We start from the raw sequence: 26,835 nt of genomic DNA on the forward strand, positions 1-26,835 counted from the left end.
ACAGGCAACAACAGCTGTCATTGTGTCAGTGTGCTGACTTGACTATGACTTGCCCCAAACTGCATGTGATTATCATAAAGTGGGCATGTCTGTAAAGGGGAGACTCGTGGGTACCCATAGAATCCATTTTTATTCGCATATCTTAAGGTCAAAGGTCAAGGGACCCCTTTGAAAATGGCTGTGACAGTCAAAATGTAGCGCAAGTTTGGAGCGTTATTTAACCTCCTTCGTGACAAGCTAGTATGACATAATTGGTACCTCTGGATTCTTTAGGTTTTATGTGTACCAAGTACGTACTAGATACCAGTATCTTCACTCTAGCTTTAAGGCTGAGCCTGCTACTACCTAAAAATCACAAGTTAATGCGTTAAAGAAATTTGTGGCATTAAAACAAATTTGCGTTAACAGGTTTTTATCGCGTTAACTTTGACAGCCCTATTTTCAACATGTTTGAGTTTATCCATTAGATATGACTGATTTTGAGATGGTTACAGACCACCATGGATAGCTGAAATGTCTCAACCCTGAAAGGGAACCTCTGTGTTTCCTGCTAGACAGCAGCAAGTGAGAATGACGGCTAATGGTACTGTAAGTGCTATAACTTAGTGTAACGGTAGCACATAGTGACCAGCCAAGGGACTGGTACAATAGGCTACATCAAATGGTAACATGTATGTTTCATTCCACATGGTCCCTCACAAATGATTAAAAATAAATATATATAAAGAAGGGACAAGCCATCAAGTCAGTAAAGAGAGTGAGCCATGAGAGCAAGATCAAGTAAACCTTTTCCTGGGTGTACTGAATTACACAATAGGCTTTTTTTTTTTATTTATAAATTATTTTAAATCTTCCATAATCACCCTTTAATGAAATATGTTATTCTTTAACTGAAACTATGGGAGTATGGGAATTCCCAAAACTTGCAACATGTGCTTCAACATCTTATATTCGTCATGAGCAAATATTTGCATGCAGTATATCAATAAAACATCCCAGCATGCTCATAAACACATCTAAACTAAGGCTGCATCAGTGGAAATAATGGGGATATTCCTCACAGCTGACAGCCAGCAGTCAAGTGTACTCAGAGCACTCAGGCGCTAATTGGGTTTTTACGTGACCCAAAGTGTGATTATCCTTGCTCTCCATTTTCATTACAGAACCTTCATTACACATCGCTGCCCAGGTCCCTTGGCCTCACAGCCGCAGAAACTTAAAGGCTTTAGGAAGACAAACAACAAGAAAGAGAAATAAAGGACTGATTTATTACCTCTCACTTTTTCAAATAATGCCTGTCCTGTGAGGGTAGCCTGACTAAATGCTTTCTTTCCAATCCCGAAGCAGGGGAGAGCTGAGGTTGAGTGACTGGTGGAGAAAGTCGTGCATCTAGCACGCTTAAGACACTGATGTTTTTTCTCAGTAGTTGTTAGAGCCCAAAACAGAGCTGGATGGTGAATATTACACTCAGCAGACTGTAGGTAGTTTGACAGTAGATAATAGATAATAGTAAAAAATTTAAATCGGTACCCAGACAGAATTGAACCAGGGATGTGATGGTTTATATACATGTTTTTAGCTGACCAGGACAACCCAGAAACATCACTCTTAAAGGGACACTTTGACATTTTGGGAAATATTTTTAGTAGTGATCTCATGCATGCAGATGAGAAGATCAATATATATATTCCATTTCTGTGCAACAACTGGCTACTGTTTCTCCAGCCTGTTCTCATTCCCAGGGCGTCAAATACCGAGGCTTTGTCACCGTTTGGTACCCGTTTTAGCGACGGTGTGAAATGCTTCGGACGTTCCATTAACTATAATGTAAACCCATCAGCGGCAACAGTAAACGCTCAGAGAAAGTGTGCCGGGAGTGACTGTGGTGCCGTAGTTTAGAGAACGAAAAGACACACATCAGGCGGGCGGGCGGGAGGGAAGGTGGATGGGTCCAACAAAGACAAGGCTTTCATCCAGGTGACCGCTGTTCGTGTCCCGTAGGTCACATTACAATCAGCTGTTCCTTCATGTCCCCTGTTCACACAATCAGTGTCATTTTCACTGTACAAATGTACTGTATAGTAGTTTTAAACCCAACCATGTATTTCTTTCCCTAAACTTAACTATGGTGGTTTTGATGATGAAAATAAAGTGACGCCAAGGGACGTGACAAAGCGGCGGTATGTGACAAGTTGGGATGAGAATGTGTTGGTTTTTCCAAAGAAAGAAAGGTTTTGTTTTCATCAAACAAGTATTGAAAAAAATCTATTCCTATAGAGGTTGTTTTTTTAAGTCCTACCCTCCTCCTGCGTAACTAACTTTAATAAGAAACGCTTAAATGAGATCCATTAGACACTGTTCCCCGAGGTTTCCAAATCAACATAATTTACCATAATACCTCTAAATGTATGCCTTTAGACGGAATAACACACCTTTATTTTTAACTAAAATGCATAACATACTGTACTTCATATTGTATGCTGCTGATGAAGCTGCTCAGATTATATCAAATTTATCAACAATGAATCATAACCCGTCAAAATTATATCCACAACTTTCTTGATATAGAAAACAGCTGTACACAGTTTAAGGATGTGTCCTTCAGGGAAGAGTGAGAAATAGTATCATAATTCTATATCAGCTCAGCGTTGTTGCTAAAGACAGCAGGCCGGCAATAATTATGATTAATGTGACAGATTATGTGTGTGTGTACATTGAATGTGCAGAAAACCATGACCGCAAGATGATTTTGACAGAGATACAATCTGGAATCAACCAATTGACAATTAACATGCAAATCAGAAAAGAGCTGTAGGAGATTGTTAAATAAAAAAATAAAAAAATCCAATAACCAGACATGAAACATGTTCATTATGTCTATCTGCCACAGAGGGAATGTAGGAAGATTGGAATCCTTTCCCCTATACCTGGATCTGTTTATTGGACTTAGTTCACAATAGAGAATGAGAATCATTTCAAAACGTTAGATATGTTAAAATTAACATTTAAGCTTAATCTTGTGATTTTATCACATAATACAATAAATGCAGCATGTGGGATTCATTCACACTCCCTGAAGAAAACAGCATAAAATAATAATTTATCTTCTTCTCTTATGTAATGAAAACACCATTAACATGCTGCATTTGCAACCAATGAACCATGAAGCAGTCAACCTGAACATTTTCTGATTGTAAAAGCTTTCGACTCTATAATGTATATATTTTTTCACATTCCATGTCAGTGTCTCTACTGCAATGTCTCTACAAATGAGAGAAATGTGCTTCATTGTCAGTACTGTGGAAACTTGTCTAGTTCAATAAGTCAAAGTCAGTGCGGGGTAAAAAGAAATATCTTTCTCAAAGGTCATCTTTAGGTCTCAATCAAATGCTGTTATCTACTAGTTACTGGAAAATCTTTCTTACTATAACAGAAAAACTGTCCGTCTAATTTATTTTTCTGCACTTTGAGTTGTTTGAATATGTGTATTTTCTTTGCATTGCACTGCAAGCTGTGCCTCAATTCACCAGAGGAGCGAATCTTGAACTTGAAGGATAACTTCTGCCAGAATGTCACAGTCTGCCATTATAAGCCCAAGGCATTGTTTAAAGTCTTGAGTCTTGAGTCTTGCTGTTACGTAGTGGGAGTAGATGACAGAACAGAAAGAAAAATGTAACTGCACCAATAAGTTTGAATATGTGTCATATAGGCTGATCAGGAGATGAAAGTATTATATCAAAAATCATCCAGGACAGGTGTTCTTCACCCGGAGGCATGGCTGTGTGTTCCACTATATCAACCAGTGAGCCAGATTGAGTCACTTCAGGGAGTACGTGACATGAAATAAAAGGCAGAAAGATTTTGACGGTTTGAACTGCCAACAGTTATTTATGGTACTTTATATTTAAGTTGCACAGCTGTGATGGCCTAAAGCCAGTCGCTGCTCTCCCTTGTGTGTTGCTTCCAAGCCCATCAGACTAGAATATATGACGTCACTAGCTTCCTGCGGGACACTGCTCTGAGCAGCATGCTGTACCTCTGAACCGCGTGGCGTCTCTCCAGTATTTCAGACTCTTATGCACCCAATGGGCATAAGATTATCAGTGTCTGATGGGAATCATGCAGGGGGCAAATTTTTTGATAATGGCAAAATTGCTGGAACAGTTGGTTATCATTAGATGTTGTTCATCAAGCTATTATAAAATGTCAAATGATGGGATAAACCACACTATTTCATTAAATAAGTAATTTCTGGTGATAGAGAAACCATTTTTTTTGTGTACTTTTAAAATTAAATGGTTTATGTAATATTTGAAAAACAAGGAAAGTATTTGGCATATTTTATCTAATTATATTTTAGATTTAATTGGTGACATTCAATTTAAACTAAACTGAGTTGTTTTTTTTAAATCATTGGTTAAAGATGAAATAATAACAGTTATCCAGTTCTTAGATACGAATAACCCTTACAAATGTTTATATTCACAAAACAAGCACAGCAAAAATAACCAATCAAAATTATTATCAACTATTATTAATATCAAAATCCCACTTTTACAATGGTTTAACTGTTAAGATAAGATAAGATAAGATAAGATATTCCTTTATTAGTCCCACAGTGGGGAAATTTGCAGTGAACAGCAGCAAAGGGGATAGTGCAAAAAACAAGATGCATCAGCTAACACAGTAAAAATGAGCTAAACAAAGTGTAACAAAATATGAACCATTAAATAAAAGGAAGTATAAAAATAGGAGCAGTATATACAGTATTGACAATAAACCGACTATTAACAAAACTGCACAAGTGGAAAATGATATTGCACTCTATGTTATGGCACTATTAGATGTAAATGAGTATAAAACGGTATCATAACAATTTCTTTTTAATTGTCATCTCAATAAATACAGTTTGAGAGAATTTATTAATTGAATTAATTCATTTCAATAACATTTTGGTTACTTAATGTGAGGTTGTTTGTTGTGGAACCTTTGTCACGCTGAGATTTTGTTCCCACACGGTGCTCCATTTAGAAACACCGTTTTACTTCCTGTTAGGATTCTCATACAGAGGCGAAACCACAGAAGCTAAAGAACTGTAGCAGCTGTTTGTCAACAAATGTTAATGTAGCGTAACAACTGACCAGCAACAATGATTCCCTACACTGTCAACATCAAACTGGCGGCTCGGACGCTGACGGGCACTCTGAACCTGCAGAACAAAACCGCTGTAGACTGGTGAGTGCTGCTGCTCTGCTGTTAGCATCACACTGTAGCTGCTCTGGGTCAATTAGCTAATGAAGACGAGAAACTGATGATGAGAGAGGATGTTTACATTATGCTAATTAAGCCATGTTGTTCCCTTTCATTGCCTGGAGAGATGGCAGTGATAATTAATGCTGATAATGTAGATTTTCAACCAAACAGAGACACTATGGTGTCTTGTGTCTTGTGTCATGTGACTTGATGTGATGTGACAGTGTTGCTGAGGCCTGATGCATTTCTTAACCCTTATTTCCCTCACAGCAATCCAGCAGGGAGCGTGACTGCAGTGTTATTATCACATTGCACTGGTTTGTGATAATCAATCAACATTTTATTTGTATAGCCCTTTACAATAGCCAAAAGGTACCCAAAGTGCTTCACATTAACATGAAATAATAACAGGAATAAAAAACACAACATATTATAAAATCATAAAACGGTACATAAAAAGCCCAGGGAAAATGTCAAAAAACATAACATATCATAAAATCATAAAGGCGTACATAAAAAGCACTGGGAAAATGTCACAGCGCTACTAGGTCCATCCATCCATCTTCAACCGCTTATCCGGGATCGGGTCGCGGGGGCAACAGCTCCAGCAGGGGACCCCAAACTTCCCTTTCCCGGGCCACATTAACCAGCTCTGACTGGGGGATCCCGAGGCGTTCCCAGGCCAGAGTAGAGATATAATCTCTCCACCTAGTCCTGGGTCTTCCCCGTGGTCTCCTCCCAGCTGGTCGTGCCTGGAACACCTCCCAAGGGAGGCGCCCAGGAGGCATCCGTGCTAGATGCCCGAACCACCTCAATTGGCTCCTTTCGACGCAAAGGAGCAAGGACTCTACTCCGAGTCCCTCACGGATGACTGAGCTTCTTACCCTATCTCTAAGGGAGACGCCAGCCACCCTCCTGAGGAAACCCATTTCGGCCGCTTGCACCCGCGCTACTAGGTATTAAAAGCCAATCTAAATAAAAAAGTCTTGAGCTTGGATTTAAAAAGTACTAGGTCAGTGACAGTGCGTATATCAGGGGGTAACTTGTTCTATAGTTTAGGAGCAGCGACAGCAAAAGCAGCTTATACCCCGACCTCTTGACCTCTTAAAAAAGTTGACCCGATGGCCGATGATAAAACTTGCTTAAAGAGACCAGAAACGTTACCATTTTCACCAAGTTTTATTCCACATACATGAAGCTGGCTTAAATTTTGTGATAATTACAACCTCTTACTGCATTAATCATCTTTAATGAAACCATTCAGTGTAACTGTTCTGGATTTTATTCACCTCGGACAGTGTAAATAGCAGAGGTGGGAGTAAGTCACACATGTGCAAGTCTCAAGTCTCAACCTTCAAGTCTCAAGCAAGTCCCAAATCACTGTGGTGAGAATCAAGCAAGTCAAGTCAAGTCAAGTCACAAGTCAAGTCACTGCTCAGGTCAAGCAAGTCACAAGTCACAAGTCAAGTCATACGAAATTCTGATGATCTAACCCAGTTTCCACATTTAAAATCAGTTAAAAGACAGTGGTCATGAAAAGATGATTATAGACATACTTTACAGGGCTCATGGCGAGTCAAATTAAAATGCTCACCATGGCAAATTAAAAAAAAGTTGCAAGTAAAGTGTCCTTTTGAAAATATTGAGTTAAAGATACATAAATATTTTTGATGATGATGAAAGATGATGTTTACATTATGCTAATTAGACAATATTGTTCCCTTTCATTTCCTGGAAAGATGTCAGTGATAATTAATGCTGATAATGTAGATTTTTCTCAACCAAACAGAGAAACTATGGTGTCTTGTGTCATGTGACGTGATGTGATGTGACAGTGTTGCTGAGGCCTGATGCATTTCTTAACCCTTATTTTCCTCACAGTAATCCAGCAGGGAGCGTGACTGCAGGGTTATTATCACATTGCACTGGTTTGTGATAAAACTCACTTAAAGAGACCAGAAATTTATTCCACATACATGAAGCTGGCTTAAATTTTGTGATAATTACAACCTCTTACTGCATTAATCATCTTTAATGAAACCATTCAGTGTAACTGTTCTGGATTTTATTCACCTCGGACAGTGTAAATAGCAGAGGTGGGAGTAAGTCACTCATGTGCAAGTCTCAAGTCTCAACCTTCAAGTCTCAAGCAAGTCCCAAGTCACTGTGGTGAGAATCAAGCAAGTCAAGTCAAGTCCCTGCTGTAAGTCAAGTCAAGTCACTGCTCAGGTCAAGCAAGTCACAAGTCATACGAAATTCTGATGATCTAACCCAGTTTCCACATTTAAAATCAGTTAAAAGACAGTGGTCATGAAAAGATGATTATAGACATACTTTACAGGGCTCATGGCGAGTCAAATTAAAATGCACACCATGGCAAATTAAAAAAAAAGTTGCAAGTGAGTTAAGGATACATAAATATTTTTGATGATGATGAAAGATGATGTTTACATTATGCTAATTAGACGATATTGTTCCCTTTCATTTCCTGGAAAGATGTCAGTGATAATTAATGCTGATAATGTAGATTTTTCTCAACCAAACAGAGAAACTATGGTGTTTTGTGTCATGTGACGTGATGTGATGTGATGTGATGTGATGTGATAGGACAGTGTTGCTGGGCCTGATGCATTTCTTAACCCTTATTTTCCTCACAGTAATCCAGCAGGGAGTGTGACTGCTGTGTTACTTATTTTAAGTTATTATCACTTTGCACTGGTTTGTGATAATCAATCAACATTTTATTTGTATAGCCCTTTACAATAGCCAAAAGGTACCCAAAGTGCTTCACATTAACATGAAATAATAACAGGAATAAAAAACATAACATATCATAAAAAGGTACATAAAAAGCACAGGGAAAATGTCAAAAAACATAACATATCATAAAATCATAAAAAGGTACATAAAAAGCCCAGGGAAAATGTCACAGCGCTACTAGGTATTAAAAGCCAATCTAAATAAAAAAGTATTGAGATTAGATTTAAAAAGTACTAGGTCAGTGACAGTGCTAATATCAGGGGGTAACTCGTTCAATAGTTTAGGAGCAGCGACAGCAAAAGTTGCTTATACCCCGACCGCTGGACCTCTTAAAAAAGTTGACCCGATGGCCGATGATAAAACTTGCTTATAGAGACCAGAAACGTTACCATTTTCACCAAGTTTTATTCCACATACATGAAGCTGGCTTAATTTTTTGCGATAATACAACCTCTTACTGCATTAATCATCTTTAATGAAACCATTCAGTGTAACTTTTCTGGATATTATTCACCTCGGACAGTGTATATAGCAGAGGTGGGAGTAAGTCACACGTGCAAGTCACGAGGAAGTCTCAAGTCTTAACCTTCAAGTCTCAAGCAAGTCACTGGTGAGAATCAAGCAAGTCAAGTGGAGTCCCTGCTGTAAGTCAAGCAAGTCAAGTCATAAGAAATTCTGATGATCTAACCCAGTTTCCACATTTAAAATCAGTTAAAAGACAGTGGTCATAAAAAGATGATTATAGACATAGAGTCAAATTAAAATGCTCATCATGGCAAATTAAAAAGAAGTTGCAAGTGAAGTGTCCCTTGAAAATATTGAGTTACGGATACATAAATATTGTTAACAAAATCTGTGGTCTTCATTCCTTCTCTCTTCCTTTTATTTCGATCCGGAGGCTGCTATAATAATAATAATAATAATAATAATAATAATAATAATAGCAGCTAATGTTATGGGAATATCACGTATTGAAATTAAACATTTACAAACCTCTTCTGATTATTAATTGTGCATTGGTAGGCTATAAACTATCCCATAGCTATAAAACAACAAAGGCATCCATTTCATGGCTATCAGAAACTTTTAGAAAACCTTTAACAACGAACTTGATCATCAGAAAATAATGACAATCTCTTCTTACTAACGTCATCGACAACATAATCATTGAATCCAAATTTTAGTATTTTTGTACTAGGCCCCTCCATGATAGCTCGCTGCCTCCTGCGTTAACCACTGTTGTCTACTGCGTCCTAGTAGGTTGCCAGGTTTGCGCGCATTGCACTAGAAATCACCCGATGTTTCAAAAACAAAAAGTAACTTCTCAATATCTAGAAAAATGAAAATATTTAATTTTTAAAAAAAGTCAAGTCCTTTCGAGTCATCCATCTTAAGTCTAAGTCAAATCTCAAGTCATGAATACCAAGTCAAAGTCAAGTCGAGTCTTTTATCAAGGTTAGTCAAGCAAGTCTCAAGTCCTCAAATTTGTGACTCGAGAATGACTCGAGTCAAGTCATGTGACTCGAGTCTGACTCGAGTCAAGTCATGTGACTCGAGTCCCCCACCTCTGGTAAATAGTGTTATCTTCACCTGCAGCTACTCTATATTTTTCCCGTTATTATTCCCCCTATTTTGCTTTACAGTCACACACTTCTTCCAGATGTGGGTTGTATTAGCCTGTTGCTCCAGAACTCATTAATTGAAAATCTGTGTGTACAAAAAACAGCTTTAGTTTATGTTGGGGTTTCAACCTTTGGTTTGGAATTGAGTTGTGATTTTGTGCAGTCTGGATGTGGTCCAGACACATACTGTAATCATGCAGACGATGTATGCACACTGAAAGATTAAGAGACATGGATTGCATTGATGATCATTGATGTCGGCTCTTATAATGCAGTGTTTGAATTCACTTGTCGGAATTCGCTTTACGGTGTTGCTGTGCACACCTCATCCTCTGTATGGGGAATTTGAACTCCTACCCTCCAGATGGAGATTTAGACTCCCAAAGGCCAGGTCCAACAGGCTGAAAAATACTTCTCGGGCCACCAAACTGTTAAATGCTCACAATGACCCAACTGATTATACATTTTCCATTACTGGGGGCTGATGATGATTGTTTTAGTGATGGCATACTTTAGGTTTCCTCCATCCATTATCTGTAACCGCTTATCCTATTCAGGGTCGTGAGGGGGAACTGGAGCTGATCCCAGCTGACTTTGGGCGAAGGCTTGATGTATTCATGTATTTTATTATTTTTTTTGTACCTGAGTCTGTGTGCCTACGTCTCTGTGTGTTGTTCTAAGACATATTTCCCCTCAAGGACAATACAATGAAGTTGAAGTTGGCTCAAAGTCCCACAAACCATCTATTTTTTCATTCTGTAGTGGAAAGAACTTTCACTCATCATTCACTTTCCTCATTATCTGTGGCTCTCCTCTTCCCATCATTCTCTCTGGCTTTCATTTACTACAGGGGTTGGCAGGGGCTGATAGCTCAGGGATGTCACTCCAGTATTCTCATCATCGATCCAAAGACATCTCAGACCATCCAGGTGTTGGAGAGGCACAAAGCTAATGTGGTCAAGGTGAGTTTTATCTGTTTAGTTGTTTTAACCTTCATAATAGGGCTGCAACTAAAGATTATTTTCATTTTGGATTACATTGTGTGGTATTTTCTAAATTAAAATCCTAATCGTTTAGGCTATAAAATGTCAGAAACTTGTGAAAATGAAATCACAATTTCCCACAGCCCAAAGTGATGTCCAACCATCCAAATCCAAAGAAATTTCCTTGACTATCAAAGAAACAAGAAAAGCTAATTTTCCAATTTGAGAAGCTGGAAACAGCAAATGTTTGTCATTATTTTTAAACGAGTTGAGCAATTGATTAATTATAAATGGACTAATCAGTTAATTGACTAATTATTGCAGCTCTGCTCCATAGGCCACAGCTAAAAAATACAATTTGATATATGTCAGTAAGTAAAGCTGTAAACATAAAAAGGACACAGACGAATAGGTTGAAAATGAATGTGACAAATATGGTCTGATTAATGTGAAAGAATATCTTGGATGAAGATATTTTGGGACACTAGTTCCACTTCTTTTTTGTTCTTTGTCAGTCTCAAAGTGTTTCTTGGAAGCAAAAATGTACATGTTGCACTTAAAGGTGCTAAATTTTAAATTGAGAGTATATCTATTGCCTCCACGCGGCTCTCAACATGGCGATGTCTGAGCCGGCAGCTCGTAGCTAACGGTGCAAACAGTGCAAACAGTGACAACAGTGCTGACAGAACTAACAGTGTTAACCTTAGGGGGGAAAGTTATACACGGCCGGCCCGGCTATGTCAACAACAGAGAAACTCTGATTACTACACACACAGAGGGAGAGTGACTTCATTCTCTGCTCAGGTAGACATTATATACATATAGACAGTATGTATGGTTTGTAGGGTTCAAATGCTTCCAGTGCACTTACTGTATATGTGATACTGTATGTCCTTTTATATGTCAGTTTCTTGCTGACTTTGTGCTTTCCAGGGGAAATACAAACACACACCTGCTGAAGAAGTAATATTTCATCACCCAGTATTAATATTAATATTGTGTAACCTTGAGCTAAGTTGTTTTCGTCCCTCTCTGGCAGACACATTCAGCTCTGCTTCACTGTGTAAGCCAACACTAGCAACACTAATAAAGATTGCTTCTGTATTGACGGATAGACCTATTGTGTGTGTGTGTGTGTTAGCGTATGTGTCGTTATATGTTTGATGTTAGTGTGCTTTGTAGAAGGGTAAATAATGGGCAATAAATTCCACAGTGATTATCAGTGCCTGGGCTCAATGTGAGGCTCTCATTCCTCACTCCTAAGCACACTTTAATCTTGTAAAGCACCGCAGTCACAGCAGCGGGCCATTTCTCATCACCCAGCCCGACACAAGAAAGCTTGCTTAATAAAAAAAAAAGCAGTATCCACAGTAAAGAGCACGCCTATTCAGGAACAAACACAGATACCCAATCAATTATTTAAACACCAACTTGTTCATAGCCTTACAGAGTCATTTGTCTTTTTAAGTATAGAGCCTGCATTGGCTGCATTTCAATGTTGTGTGTTTTCCTATATACATTTTCATTGACAGTCTGTTGCTAGGGCAACAGCTTTGGTCCAAGTTTACTTCCTGTCAGCTACTGCATTAATAAACATAGCAGCAGGAAATACAAAGGGGCCCATTTAGAATGTTTATGTCGCCAAGTTTGAAAAGGTCTATAGGGTCTGCATCTTTTTTCTTCAGTTTTCTGTATCTTTCTCCCCTAATGCTATGTTCACACTACTAGTACCAGCAACAAAAGTGACAAAGCAGCCAGCGTGGACAGCTACATTGTTGCCGAGTCACCGTTGAAGTGTTGCTCAAGCGCTCGTTGACGTAGTTGTGTCAGTTTGTAGCTTAATGTCACCGGCTTCCATTGAAAAAGACTTGTAGAAACTTGTTGCTGAGTCGCTCGTAGTGTGAACACAGCATAATGAACAAGGACAGATAGAAGGATTGATCTCCAGTTAACGAGAAGAGCTTTGCATCCGTTGTGTGGTCAAATTCATCATCTTCTATTTCAGATGGCAAAATGTGGCGACTGCCAGACGCTCAGCATATGTTTTGTGTTTGGTAGGTGAAATGGTCGAGGGAAAACTACTACCACAACTTGAGCTCTCCCTACTGTCTGCGGCTGGCTTCAGGAGACGCCTCGGGGAAGATCATAGTGTGGGATGTGGTCAGTGGAACCGCCCACTGTGAGATCCAGGAGCACTCCAAACCTATCCAGGGTAAGAGAGGCTTGGATTGATTGTTTGTCCATCAGTTCTGTGCAGGAAGTTCTGACAACACTGCCAAGGAGAAACTTGGAACTGTTGGAACTGTTGTTGGCGATTTGTTTTCATTAAGATGCTCTTACCATCATTCTCTGTCTCTCCTCCTGGCACTTACTACGCCTCCATGCTCTTCATTCCCACATTCTCCTCTCCGTCTTGCTCTCTCTCTCTGCCAGACTTGGAGTGGTTATGGAACCAGGATGCGTCTCGTGATCTACTGTTAGCCATCCACCCTCCCAACTACATCGTTCTGTGGAACGGAGACACGGGCACCAAGCTGTGGAAGAAGAGCTATGCTGAGAACATCCTCTCCTTTTCTTTTGACCCCTTTGACCCCTCCAACATGGCGTGTAGGTGAACAACATACGGTCCAAAAAAAAATCTGACTCAGCCTCAGTTTATTCATCATGGCCCATTCGCCCACATATACACGTCATGAGTCTATATTGTAGCTGGAGGTCTTAGATTAAGATTCATAGAGCTCACACTTATCAGAGACACTGCACCATCTCTAGAGAGATGAATTGCATTCACTTATTATAACTGTTTGTAACATCTCATTTTCAATACTTCACTTTAAAAAAAAAAAAAAAAAAAGATTTATTTTCTAAATTGCTAAAACAATACTGACAGCTGTGAGAAGAATATGCAGCTTTATGATGTTTTTTTTAAAAAAATCTTTCCTGGCAGTGTTGACCAGCGAAGGAATAGTCTTTATCACAGACTTTACCCACAACAAACCACCGGGCAACGCTGGCAAAAAGGTCTACATCGCCAGCCCCCATGCAAGCCCTGCCCACACCAAGCCGGCCCCCGCCGCTGCCCCGGTCCCTACCGGCGCCAAGAAGGCCCTCAACAAGGTCAAAGTACTCATCACCAATGAGAAACCCACGTAAGTTGTAATGTTTAAATGATTTGATTGCATATTTAAAACCATTTTAAATATTTTTTTTTGCTTGCACAACAATTTCTAAGGCTTAGGGCATCTTCAGCTACAAAGTGTATTTATGTGTCTTTCACCTGTAATGAATGTACACCTGTCAGCATGTGTTAATTCTGTTATGTCCTCTGCTGCGGGACAACACATTCAGTGCTTGTTTTCTCTCTGCAACCTGTGCTGCTCTTCCCCCTTTTTCAATATGTTAACTGACCTGTCGATAGTGAATCGTGACAGCTTGTCGGTTTGGGAGTCGAGGACTGACATATGACAAAAGACAAAACTATTTATCACACATCTATCAGAAATTATGTTCCTGTAAGAGGATGAAATAACAGGCTTCCATATGTGAGAATAATAATGGATTTTGGATCATGTGTTCATTTTGTGCCTGAGCTTCTTTGGGGTTAAAACTGTCATATCAATTAAGAGTAGGTCTGGTGATAAATCAATGCAATTCGACACAACTCAAAAGATGTAGTGACTAACCTCATTTTTATGCCATTAAGTGTCAAACTTGTGAAATTCTGTGAGACATTACTTTTTCAAAAAGTTGCGTCGGATCAGGGACCAAATGCTTGTTTGATGTGCTGGCAGCTTCCTGCCTGAGCGGTTGTGACTGTCAAACAAGCTTATTTATAGCAGCCGACCTATTCTGTCCATCTACTCAACCAGCTCTAATAACAAACACTCCATTAATCTTACTTGTCTTTATTCTCTCTCTCTCTCTCTCTTGTCTGTCTCGTCGTGTCCATTTCAGTTTTTGTGTCTTCCGTTGGTAATCTGTAATTGCTCAGGAAGATGCTGTGCTCCATCAGTCTGCGTTTGTCTGTGTGTCGGTTTCGGGTGTTTATCATGTTCAGCGTTACAGTATCTCTCCTCTCTGGCTCGGCCTGCCTGTGGTTGATAGATGGGGGATTTAAACAAGACACTGCTCTCTCAGACTGTTATCAGACACATGTTGAATACAGCACTATATCATGCACATTAGTGTCTCATCAGGCCTCCATTAATTTGGTTGTTTAGCCAGCACACATTTGGTCCCTTTATCATGATAATAGACATCGGCTTCACACTCAAGCAAGTCTGTTCATACAAAATCACATTGTGTCTAGTTATCTCTCAGAACACTTGAATTATAATATGCTGAAAGGTTATTATTTTTGCCCAATGATGCCAAAAATACACTGCCTACTGCCACTTTAATACAGCTCCGACACGGTGTAAAGACAGTCAACACTAAACTGTGAGAAAGTAACAATAACATACATGCATAGTTTCCTGCGAATCCTTTGAATACAGTGTGGGGATGGTGGATTTTGCCTCTAACGATGAAACTACTATATATATATATATATATATATATATATATATATATATATATATATAGAGGTTCAATTCAGGCCATAGATGATATCAAAAACAGGGTTTGAAATGTTTTTTCGTCTGTTTTTGACGTGGTGATTTATGCGATTTTAGTTTCATTTTTTCATTTTTTCATTTTTTGTCCCCACTGTCATTTCCAGCTGCTGATGGTCTCTTAGCCAAGACTGGGGGGCCTCAGTTATTAAACATAATTATGCCCACATTTGGTGCTCATGTGCAAATCCAAGCCAAAGTCATGATTTATGCACCGCTGCCTGCCAGTATCGAGTTGTGTGAGTCTACTCTGTGTTGTCCTCAGAAGCTCAAGCTGAAGCGACTACATAATATATAAACACTGTATTTGATTTGAACGTCCTCTGGGTCATTTATGTTTATTCAACATGATTAAACAATAGAAGGTTCTTCGGAAACCTCGGTCCTCTGAGGCTGCTTATCAAACACACCTTGCAGAACACACACTTTGTTTGTGTGTGCGCACATGTATGCATGTGGCAGTGTGTAATGATCCACAGACTGCTCCAACCTTCATGGCTTATTTACATTAAAGCGAGGGAGAGAGAGAGATGTGAGGAGTGTGTGATGTTTTGGTAAATTGTACAGCTGAACATTTTGTGAGGGTTTAGGGTTACAGCACTTTTTCTTCTCATTTCTGTTTTTCCTCTTTTTCTCTGAAGCTCTGTCGCGTTTGCGTCTTAGACACAGAAGTCTCTTTAGCTGTTGCTTTCTGATGTTCTGCCTTTGGTGGCTCAGACATTCCAGCCGCTATCTCTGCCTCGCCTGACTCGCCAGTAAGCTGGTAACCGTGTGGCTCAGCGGCTCCTAAAGGTTCTCCTATTGAGTCCGTTTTATCTGTTGCGCTTTCCCCCCGAGATGATAATGATCTCCATTGTGTTATAAAGTTTGTCTCTCCTTTATTTGATCTCATGGTGACCTAGAGGAATGAAACTGTAGGAATGAGTTATGGCCTTGCACCTGTTCACAAATCCTGTGAAAATCAGCCCTATGTTCCTTCTTGATTGAACTGCTAAGTGTTTGTGACAGCTTTTACTGTCATATGGAGACATTGATCGCACCTGCCTGCTGCCATGGATCATAGTGTTTGTGATTAATTTAAACACACATGAAAGAACTTACAGCAAACAGACTTTGCTGAACATTTTTAGGACACTCAAAGTAATGGAAGAGATTTATATTTGACGCTGCCAATACCCGCTTAATTCATCAGCCTCCCATCATTCGACCAGATTCACTTTTAAGTCCTCCCTCACTTTCCTGTGATTTACAGAGGCCACAACAGTAATAACTAATTTATTCAGTGTTCTGTATGGGAAGACATGAATAAAGATCAAGTTGATCTTAGAAATGAGACAGTTTTTATTAAGCTTGTTTTGAGACTTTCTCATCCATCATCATGTTGGTGTATTTGCATATTTCATATGCGTGTGTTGTTACAGCAGAGTCTCATTACATCTTTGGTGATGTGTCTGCTGAATAAGACTCCAATAAATCCCGTTATCTAGACCTTCATTTCTACTCATTAAAATCTACTTTTTGCTACTTCGAACGTGTCTTGTGTGCAGCATATTAAGTTTAAAACAAGTATGCAAAACATAAATAGAAATATGTGCTTTATAAATACACTTTTTCCAGTTAAAATAACGCTGACATTCGTTTCCTTTTCCTACTTTGTGTGCTTTCCCATCCTTCCTCTACTTTGTGGCACTATAGTGCGGAGGCGGTGACGTTGAACGACTGCCTGCAGCTGTCTTACCTGCCATCCAAGAGGAACCACATGCTGCTGCTTTATCCCAGAGAGATCCTCATCCTGGACCTGGAGCTCAGCCAGACGGTCGGTGTGGTGGCCATCGAGCGCTCCGGGGTGCCCTTTGTTCAGGTGAGGCATTGCATACGTGTACAGCAAAATCTGTGTAACGTGGATCTCGGTAAAGCTTCATCATGAAATCATAAGACTGAAAAGAGTTAACCTAGTAGTAGCCGATGGCAAGAATTTTTCAAAGTCAGAATTCGGTTAGCTCTCGGGCCTTTTTCTAACAGGTCGGAAAGTGATGTAGAGACATTCCTGCGGTCCATTTCGAAGTTACATGCAATGACAACTTGTTTGCACTGGCGTCTACTGCTACGTTCAGACTGCAGGAAAAAGTGGTCCGAATCAGATTTATTTGATGTACATATGTGACTCGGACATAGACTGTATATATAGATGAAAACCAAAATATTTCGGATACAGGAGCTGCCGTCATGAGATGGTGACGGTAGATGACGTCAAAAAATAAATATAGGCCTAGCCTATGTTGTGATAGAAACGATAAAGAAAAATATATATGATAGATATTTTTATATGATTTTGATAATGTATATCGTCATATTGCCCAGCCCTAAATGAAAGCACGGCTGTGCTGTCTCACTCTAACATGCTTCATACATCACCATCTTTCCCTTCCCTCAGACGAACCCGGTGCACAGTTTCTACTGCTATTACGTTGCTCGAAAGGCTTTACCAAAACCTGTCTTTTTTTATGGATGATTCTTCCAGGAAGCCAATTCCACCTGCCGTGAATGATAAAGTTCTCTACTTTTCTTCCTCCCTCTCAGTGCTCACCTCATCAAGGTCTGACGGCTGCACAGTAGGGCCGTGCAGTCTTTAGCTACAGCAAAAAATCTCACCAGCCTACATATTGTCTGACTCCTAGTTCCTTTCTATCGTCCCGTTCAGCAGCACCGGTGACCCTTTAGGAGCCAGTTCCCTTCTTTTGGAGTCTGGATTTGTAATTGGAAATTGATGACTGCTGTGGGGGTGTAAGATAGAGGATTTGTCACGGCTTCAGAGCCAGTAATGGAACAGAAACGGTCTCTTAATTTCGCTCTGTTCACTCCGCTTTCACTCCCAACTCAGTGTCTGTCTGTGAACAGATGACCATAGTGGTGGCTTGTCATTACACTGAGTAGATCTCATGTGGTGGTTCTACTCTATTTGAGCCATAATATGGTCTTTGAAATACATAACCTTGAAAGTTATGCACATGCATGGACCAGCTTACTGTTCCTCAGTTTATCACTACAGTCAGTTGACCTTTCTGTGTGCGTGCAATTGTTTTCTGTTCTATATTTTATTGCCCTTCCATAAATCATACTTATTTTGTGTTGTCAGGGATCTTCATTTAATAAATGAATACGTGGTTAAACAGTACAAAGGTGGAGAACAAGCCTTTGTAGTCAAGGAGTAAGTCCTAAAGTCACAGAGCAGGAGTAGAGAGGTATTACTCAGCCGCCCAGGCTCTGTCCGGCCAACGCCTCCCTCCTCTAAGTGTTATAAAGTGCTTGTCACACAGCCAATTTGCATGACTGATGACACCGCTTCAGCAAAAGTCCAGGCTGGAGTGTAGAAGCTCCAAGAGCCTAGGAAAGACAGGGACTTGTAGACACATCTATACTACACACTGTCAGATTTGGCACCTACACTATGTACACAGAGCTGCCCATTTATCAGGTACACGTTCAGTAGCTGAACACCTAATGCAATCCATGGGGGGCTGGGGATCTGGCTTTAAAATGATTAGTTGAAAAACAACAACAAAGATGAAGCTCAAAATTGAAAAATGATAAATGAAAAATGCCTTATAATTACTAAAACCATAGAACCATAATGCCCTATTAAAATCAAAATCAGTTCCAGTTTGAAATTTAAAAAATATACTGAGCGTTGTAACTATTTTCACCTTATTGATGTTGCTTAGTACAATCGATCTTGTACGCACAAGCATCTCAAAAAGGATGTCTTCAGCTTGTTTCATCCATTGAGAGTGCATTGAGCCAGAGTACTTTCATTATCACATGTGCTCAGTTGTTAACATAATGACTAATAATGTTTTTATTCCATCTAGAGCTGAAACACTTAATCGATTAGCCGAAAATTAATCGGCAACTATTTTGACACACTGGATTAAAAAGTCTTTTCAAGTCAACTTTTCAATTAAAATCATTAAACATCCCTAGCTTCCAGCTACAGGTTATAAAGTACCTTCCTACCTACCTTCTCCAGTTTGAGCATTTATTATTATTGCTATTATGATATTATATAATTATTGTAAATTTAGTCTCTTTGGGTTTTGGACTGTTGGTTGGACAAAAGAAGCAATATGAAGGCATCAACTTGGGCATTAAGAAATTGTGATGAACATTTTCCACTATTGTCGGACATTTTTTATAGACCAAACGTTTAATCGATTATTTAAAAAAAAATGAATCAATAAAAAAAATTCTTTAGGGCTGTTACCGAATCAGAATTTTTTCATTTGACTCGTATTTGACTCTTCAATACGAAGACTTGACTGTTCGTTCTTTTGGTTTTTCTTCATGTAGACTATCTGGAAATCAGAAAATTCATTGGCCTGAGTTTCAGTGATGATTTCGATCACATAAACATAGTCAAATGCAGTCTGCTACAGTTTCATAATGAACCAAAAATAGTTTTACACTTGCACAGTCTGACAGGGGATTCAGCAAACCACCCAACCCGTGTTGAAACACGGACCCCGTCGTGTTTACCATGCTTGGGTTTGACTTTTTTTCTGGATCATCATCACCATTCATATCTATATATATAAATATATATACAACCAATGTGTTTATTTTTAATTTGTTTACAAGAGCACAAAGTTCTTTATAGATTTAGCCTCTTAAATAAAACGACGGCTCAACTTCAAGAATTTCAAGTCGACTGAGGGGATACTGTCTCTCACCCCTAAAATAGTTGTTACTTGCAGCGCTAATTTTATCCATCTGTGATGAGTAACAAATAGAAGTTAACTACTCTTGTTTTTTTTTCAGACTGACATACTGTAAGATCTCAGCTTGATTCAGCTCAGCTTTTGTTTACATTTGTGTTTGTACTAAAATTACAAGATTACACACACATACACATTTGATGCAGTGCTGAGAACAAACATAAGTACCACCTGCTCAATGCTAAGTCCTCAAAAGACAGTCGGCAAACTTGATCATGAACACATCGTCACCTGTCTCCCCGACTCTCTCTGTGTTCAGGTGATCCCTTGTGCTCAGCGGGACGCCCTCTACTGTCTCCATGAGAACGGCTGTATCACCCTCCGAGTGTGTCGCTCCACCACCGCTCCAGATGAGGCTGCAGGTATGAAACCTCTTCACAGAGACGTGCACGTACACACACACATACTGCACACGCTGCACACGCTGCACACGCTGCACTGTACTGACTCACAAAGTACTCACCCTCCTGTGATATCCCCATCATCTATTCAGCCAAACTGCAGTGCAGTCAGAGCCTGCAGCCTGTCTCTATGCTCCAGTGGGCATTTAGCCTCTCACTGTCTCATTTATCTGGGGCTTAGTGTTATAGGTCAATGAGACTCCATTGTTGCTGAATCTCTCTCTCTCCCTCACTTACTCTCCTTGCTATCTCTTTCATGCTACTCATTTTTCTTTCTTCCCACCATCTCCTTTTGTGAGTCGCTTATTCGCTTATTTCCTGTCTTCTTTTCTTATCTCCTTAAATCCTTCCTCATATCTCTCTACTCTGCTCCTCTTCTTTCCTCTCACACTTACTCAAAAATGGTCTTCGCCGGTGTCTCAATCACACTTTCTCCCGCTCCTATCTACTTCCCCTCTTCTTTCTGCTTCTATTCCCTTTGATTATTAACATCTAATCAATGTCTTCTTCCACATTATCTCCTTTATATTTCTTATTTCTGTCCCCTTCCCACCAATTTTAACGTCATTTGCTTTTATCTCCCACAATATTTCTTTCTTTTCCACTCCCCCCATCCTCTCATACTGTCTCTCCCCACCTTTTTACCACTCTTATCTCCTTCTGTGTCTCTACTTTCTTCCCTCAGACCCCGACCAGAATGTCTACGAGCTCATGTACGACCTGCGTTCTCAGTGCGATGCCATCCGAGTCACCAAAACAGTCCGGCCATATCGCATGGTTATCTGCCCCGTCAACGAAAACAACGCTGCACTAATGGTCAGCGACGGGAGAGCCATGCTGTGGGAGCTCAAAGCCCACACCGGCAAAACTGTCGTCAATCCTAGGTACACACACACACACACACACACACAAACACAGATAATTCTGCAAAGCTACATTCCCCTTTTTTAGGTGAAGGCTGAAATAGCAGGGAATGGTAATGGTTTAAAGTTTGAATACTTTGTAAAGTGACTTAAACTGACTTTAAACGTCTTAATCCTCTGACCTAAATTTAGTGTTCAATGACTAGCGCAGGTAGGGGGTGCACAGAGTTTAGCTATCATTGATGAGCCCTGCTTCCCTTTGATGGAGCACTCCCTTGCTGCTGTCGAGGAGACAGTTTTGTATTTCTCTCTGAAGTCGGCTTCCTGTGTGAGGCACGGAGAGGTTTGTCTGCCTGTGAGCAGCAGAAACCTGAATTTATTTTGGGCAAACGAGGAATCTTGGGATGAGGGATGGCATGCTTTTGCTTTTTTGCCACTTTGTGTGATGAATTATCTTATTATAGTCTTGTTTGAATTGATTTGCTCTGAAGTTTCAGACAGATGGGCTTTCTATTTCAGGACTATTGAAATGATGGTTGTCTCTCGCACTACACTACATTGATAATCTGATGCTTCCTCGTGATTGTTTCAACATTCTTGTACTCGGTGTTCCCAGACAAGTCCTGTAAAGATGGCTTAGCCCAGGTTTGATATGCTGACATGATTTATAACTCCTGTTACATTCTCTTTGTGAGGTGCTGGCGTCACGTTGTGCCAAGCATGTAGAGATAAATTAAAAAGAGTTATTCAGCGTGGAACATCTCACTCTGCTGTACCTGCTCAATTATAGGTCAAGCCCTGAGCGTATAAGCTCAATCACCGTTTACAGCAGTCATGAAAAATATTTTTTCCAGCAATCATCTCTTCTTTTTATTGAGCAGCATTTAATCAATACAATGAATCAGTAGACATGTCATCCTCTGTGAATGCTGCCGTCTCCCTCTGGTTCAGTCATTTATTAAAAGGCGGATCACATTCATCACTCGCACAAGCAATATTCATTTATCACTCTCCACTTCACTTGGTTTCAATAACGGCTGTGAGCCATGCTTTCAAAATGTATTTAATTAATAATCTCTGTCCCCCTCTTTGTCAGTTCTGGGCTTTCGCCGCTCTACACACCCGTGTCCTTCTGTGGATCTCCGCTGAGTCCAAACCAGAAAAGGATTCAGGATCTGTCTCTCAACAGCATGATCGGTACGACTGCACACATCACTGTCATCTAGCAAGCACCTGACATGTTGGGGTACTTTGGGCACCTCAGGGGTCTGAGAAATGAAGCCAATGCAGAAGTGCCTTAAACGTGCATTCTTTCTGAATTTCGGGAGACTCCTCTGGTTGCAAAAAGAAGTCTGATTGTATAGAAGTCTATGAGAAAATGAGCCTACTTCTCTCTTGATTAATTACCTCAGTAAACATTGTAAACATGAGTTTATGGTCTCAAGCTCTAGTTTCAAATCTTCTTCAATACAGCATGATGTTCATTTAGTAAATTATGGTCCCATTTAGAGTCAAATAGACCATAAAGCAGGGGATGCTTTAGGGCATGGCTACCTTCTGATTGACAAAATCGTTACCACGGCGTTGTCCGGTCTGGGAGTTGTCCGTGTTTTCGTCTTAGATCTTTAACCCTTTTACAGTGCATTTTTAGTTCATGAAAGTTAATTGTAACATTTTGGTCTCCTAAAAATGTCTTATTCAGCGTTCGGTTGTACTTAGCTCCACCCTCTCGTGTCACTTCTGGTTGCAAAAGACCAAGACGGCGACAATACTGTACTCGAGGCTTCCACAAACCAATGGGTGACGTCACGGTGACTACTTCCACTTTTTATATACAGTCTGTGGTTGGGGTCTACAATGTCACCATGTTTGGTGGTTCCAAGGCAAAATGTCCCATATATTGGGTAGAAAATGAATACACCTTCAAAGTTTTTATGTCTTGTTGTATCGCTGTCTGTACATTTCATGCATTATAGAGGAACTTTTTTTTGCCCTTACTCAAAGTATACAACCATATGTAATAGTGCATTAAATAAACAAAACTGAAAATTCTTAATTTGTTGGGTAGCTCTGCAGACGGTTGGCCGACCTGGATTTGTTCCTTGCAGAACTGTTCGAGAGGTTTGTTGGTTTCCGCTGATGGACAACAACCTTCAAGTCATTCCACAGCTTTTCTTTGGGACTAAGGTCAGGGCTGTGACTTGGCCACTGCAGAACATCCACCTTGTTTCTTTGCAAGCCGCTCCATGTTAGCTTTGGCCTTACCTCCGACCCATTTTCAGTATTTTTGCAGACCTCATCAGGTTATTGCAATTCTTTATTTTTAATTCATGTTAGGAAATATTTATATTTTGTTTTTCACTTTGAAATGGCTAAGTATTGAGTTTAGATTAGTAAGAAAAATAAAGAGATTTATTATATTTTAATTCAACATAATCTGAAAATTGTTCAAGAGGGTGTATTCATTTTTCTATCCGCAGTATATCCCTTCTTCTTTCTTCATCCTCCACAGAAGGATGGCTTTCATTTTTGAAAGAAAATGTGAAAACTAAAAAGAAAGAAGGAGACATATCTGTGTGTGAGTCTGTGTACATGTACAGTATGTGTGAGTGTGCACCAGGCCCTCTTATATCTTTTATTGTACCTCGGGTTGTTGTGTAGTGCTTCGGGGCACCCGATCCCTTTATGCTTTATTGTGTGGCTGCTGGTTTCTCCTCTGCGCACTACACAAGCCAGCGTTCTTCCCCCGTCTGAGCGGCTCTGCATAAAGAGTCCCATGGGTGCTTGGCCCTTCCTCTCTTTCACTTTGTCTGTCTCATCCTTTTGCTTATGATGTGTTTCCATCTCTCTCTCTCTCTCTCTCTCCTCCCTGTTGATTTAGAACAGAGGTGCCTGTCAAAAGATGAATGTAGGTATAAAATAGTAATGAGATGCAGGATTCTTTTTCTTTTGTTCTTTTTTTTTTTACGTTTGTCAGTTGTGTTCAATGAGAGTCAAACTGCCAGTGAGCCAAGGTCCTTTGGGAGGTGCAGCAGCAGTAGTAGTTAAAGCCGTCTCACCCCTCACACACACACACACACACACACACACAGATTGGAGCCAGCTACTGCCTGGAGGAATATCTCTGTCTGACAGTTGCTGACTAAAGCTCTTGTTATGAGGGAATGTCACTGGCCAGCAGTTTGCTAACATTTTATGAAAAGCAAGCTCGTTGTTAAAATTTGATGCTGATAGGCTGACACCAGTAGGGCAAACTGATCATCGCTAGAAAACTATTTGCATATTTTCATTTGCTGCACATGGCACTCTGATGTATGTATGTTTTTTTGGTTTTTTTTTATGTATTGGTTTGTTTGGAATTATGCCCTCATCTAATTTTATTGTGTCTTCAAGCAGCGATGGACGCTCATTTAGAGAGACATTAAATTTCCAATGTAAAGAAGGCTATTATGGTGCATGAAATGAAAACCAAATGGATTTCTCGATCAGTACCAATTATAACTTCAAGGCATTTGCACCATCATAGGTGCCCTATAGCTCTGCAGCAAATACACAAAAGGAGATGATTGCCCATTTACAACGAATAAAATGTAGTCATTAACTGTCTGGATGGGGAAAAGCATTGCCATCAAATCCTTGCCTCAGTAAAAAATCTTCGAAAAGTTTTTGAAACTATTAAAGGACCTGGGGCTTATATTTATGCTGAAACTGTTACATTTTATGACTGCCCGGTATTAGAAGCATAAAATAAGTATTTAAAGCATATAATAATGACTGGGTTGAATTCCTGGTTCAATTGTGTGAAAATGTGAAATGATAAGACTGTGGAATCGTTTGCTTAATACGTCACAATACAGGATCAATAAGAAGGTTTGAAGAAAATTGGTTGAAAGATATATTGTTAAAACCAAAGTTGCGAAGATATATTCAAATCAAGCACAATTATGGTACTGAATCTTATAGCAAACTTATCAAGGAGTCAAAGGTCTTGAGTTGCATAGTTAAGAACAGGAATCCTTCCTCTGGCCCTTGAAGTCGGTAGATTTTAAAACATCCAACAGGTTGTGCGAAGTATGCGAGTTAGGAGAAGTTGAAAATGAATCACATTTTCTTTTGTATTGTCCATACTATGAAGAGTTAAGAACTCCTATTTTAAATGAAATGTCTGTTCAAAATCCAGAAATGTTTTGGTGAAAAAACGCAAGTGTGGTTTCTTTGTTTAGTATTATTTGTAATTCATACAGCCGACGTTAAAGATCAAAGTAATCACGCTATAGATATTGACCGTCATCTTTTCTTGTAAAATGTCCGGTGTAATCGGTAACACCGGTGTTGTCACATGTTTATTAAATTTCCTCATCGTCACATCCCTAATATAAACAGCCTCATCTGGAGTTGTAGCAGGAGTGACTTATCAATAATTGATGTAGTTGCTGTCGGTACGTCGGGTAGATTCAGTTGATACTGTAGTTTGGTAGTTTTGCTTCATTTGCTCGTGTTTGATTTTGTCTGACATCTTTGTGTTTGTAACGCATAGTGCTCCAGGTATGCCTGCCAGCTCTCAAAAACGGCTGATTGCACTCTGTTGAAATGGTGTAAACTATTCCTAATGCACATTTTTGCAAACATGTGAACCACGTACTGTCACAGACAAATAAACCGTTGCAGTTTTAATGAGATATCCACAGTATGGATGGGTGCTTCAGAGTAGCTGTCTAAATCCTGTCCAAACCTTTACAGACCGAAACTACTCCACAGATATTATACAACATACTGTATTAAAGAGCCATTAACGTAAAGTCACGTTTGCTTAATGCAGACTTTTTCAGCTGCCAGACTTATCATTTAAATTGGATCAGCTTGACTAATTTTTTGTATGCCTAAATATTATATTGGTCACAGTTGTATCAACACATACACATTAAAGGACTTGGATCAGGGTCAAACAATCTAATAGGACAATCCTAATTGGAGCTTCAATCCCATGCTAGATTTACTGTGTTTAATATTAATAAATTGCTTCATTAATTAAGTAGCAAATGTTGTGGTTATATCTCCAGGCCAGACCTTGATAGCTGGTGAGGCTCTACCTCTATCATCCAACCAGCAAGAGGTTCAGTTGAAGTTCCTGCTGACTGGCCTGCTGTCTGGTCTGCCGCTGCCACCATTTGCCCTCCGCATGTGTCCACCTCTTACCACCAAAAACATCAACCACTACCAACCCCTGCTGGCTACAGGTACGTTATAATGCACCACTGACACACATGCACATGCAAAACACTACAAAACTCACTGAATAGCAAGGCACTACCACTGGCAATGTTCTCTTCCCAAACAGAAGATCCTTTACACTGCAGAGTATTCTGAAATATAACGAATGGTAAGAGCGTGTCACATCGGGGCTTCTCAAAGTTCGGACCAAGGTCTGCTTTTAAATGTAGTTTTCTGTGTGTTGTTTTGTTTCATCATGCTTTGTTGCGGTTTCAGAGTAGAACCAGTTGCATCAGTGCTGCAGTTCATGGAGAAATGAACTGCTTTTATATTTGTGTTTCTTTTCGCTGTCACAGT

General features: G+C 39.8%; 1 protein-coding gene across 1 annotated transcript in view; it reads left to right on the top strand.

The window, feature by feature from the left end:
- The first annotated feature begins 5,009 nt into the window (after positions 1–5,009).
- wdr11 (WD repeat domain 11) overlaps positions 5,010–26,835 on the top strand; it is a 65,163-nt gene continuing 43,337 nt past the window's right edge. The window contains exons 1-10 of the mRNA XM_037782256.1: positions 5,010–5,235; positions 10,486–10,597; positions 12,677–12,830; positions 13,052–13,225; positions 13,566–13,767; positions 16,927–17,092; positions 20,263–20,365; positions 21,090–21,288; positions 22,364–22,464; positions 26,328–26,504. Coding sequence (XP_037638184.1) covers positions 5,150–5,235; positions 10,486–10,597; positions 12,677–12,830; positions 13,052–13,225; positions 13,566–13,767; positions 16,927–17,092; positions 20,263–20,365; positions 21,090–21,288; positions 22,364–22,464; positions 26,328–26,504 — 1,474 coding nt within the window. The 5' untranslated portion in view covers positions 5,010–5,149. The remainder of the gene's footprint in view (positions 5,236–10,485; positions 10,598–12,676; positions 12,831–13,051; positions 13,226–13,565; positions 13,768–16,926; positions 17,093–20,262; positions 20,366–21,089; positions 21,289–22,363; positions 22,465–26,327; positions 26,505–26,835) is intronic.

This window comes from Sebastes umbrosus, chromosome 10 (assembly GCF_015220745.1).
Source record: "Sebastes umbrosus isolate fSebUmb1 chromosome 10, fSebUmb1.pri, whole genome shotgun sequence".
NCBI lineage: Eukaryota > Metazoa > Chordata > Actinopteri > Perciformes > Sebastidae > Sebastes > Sebastes umbrosus.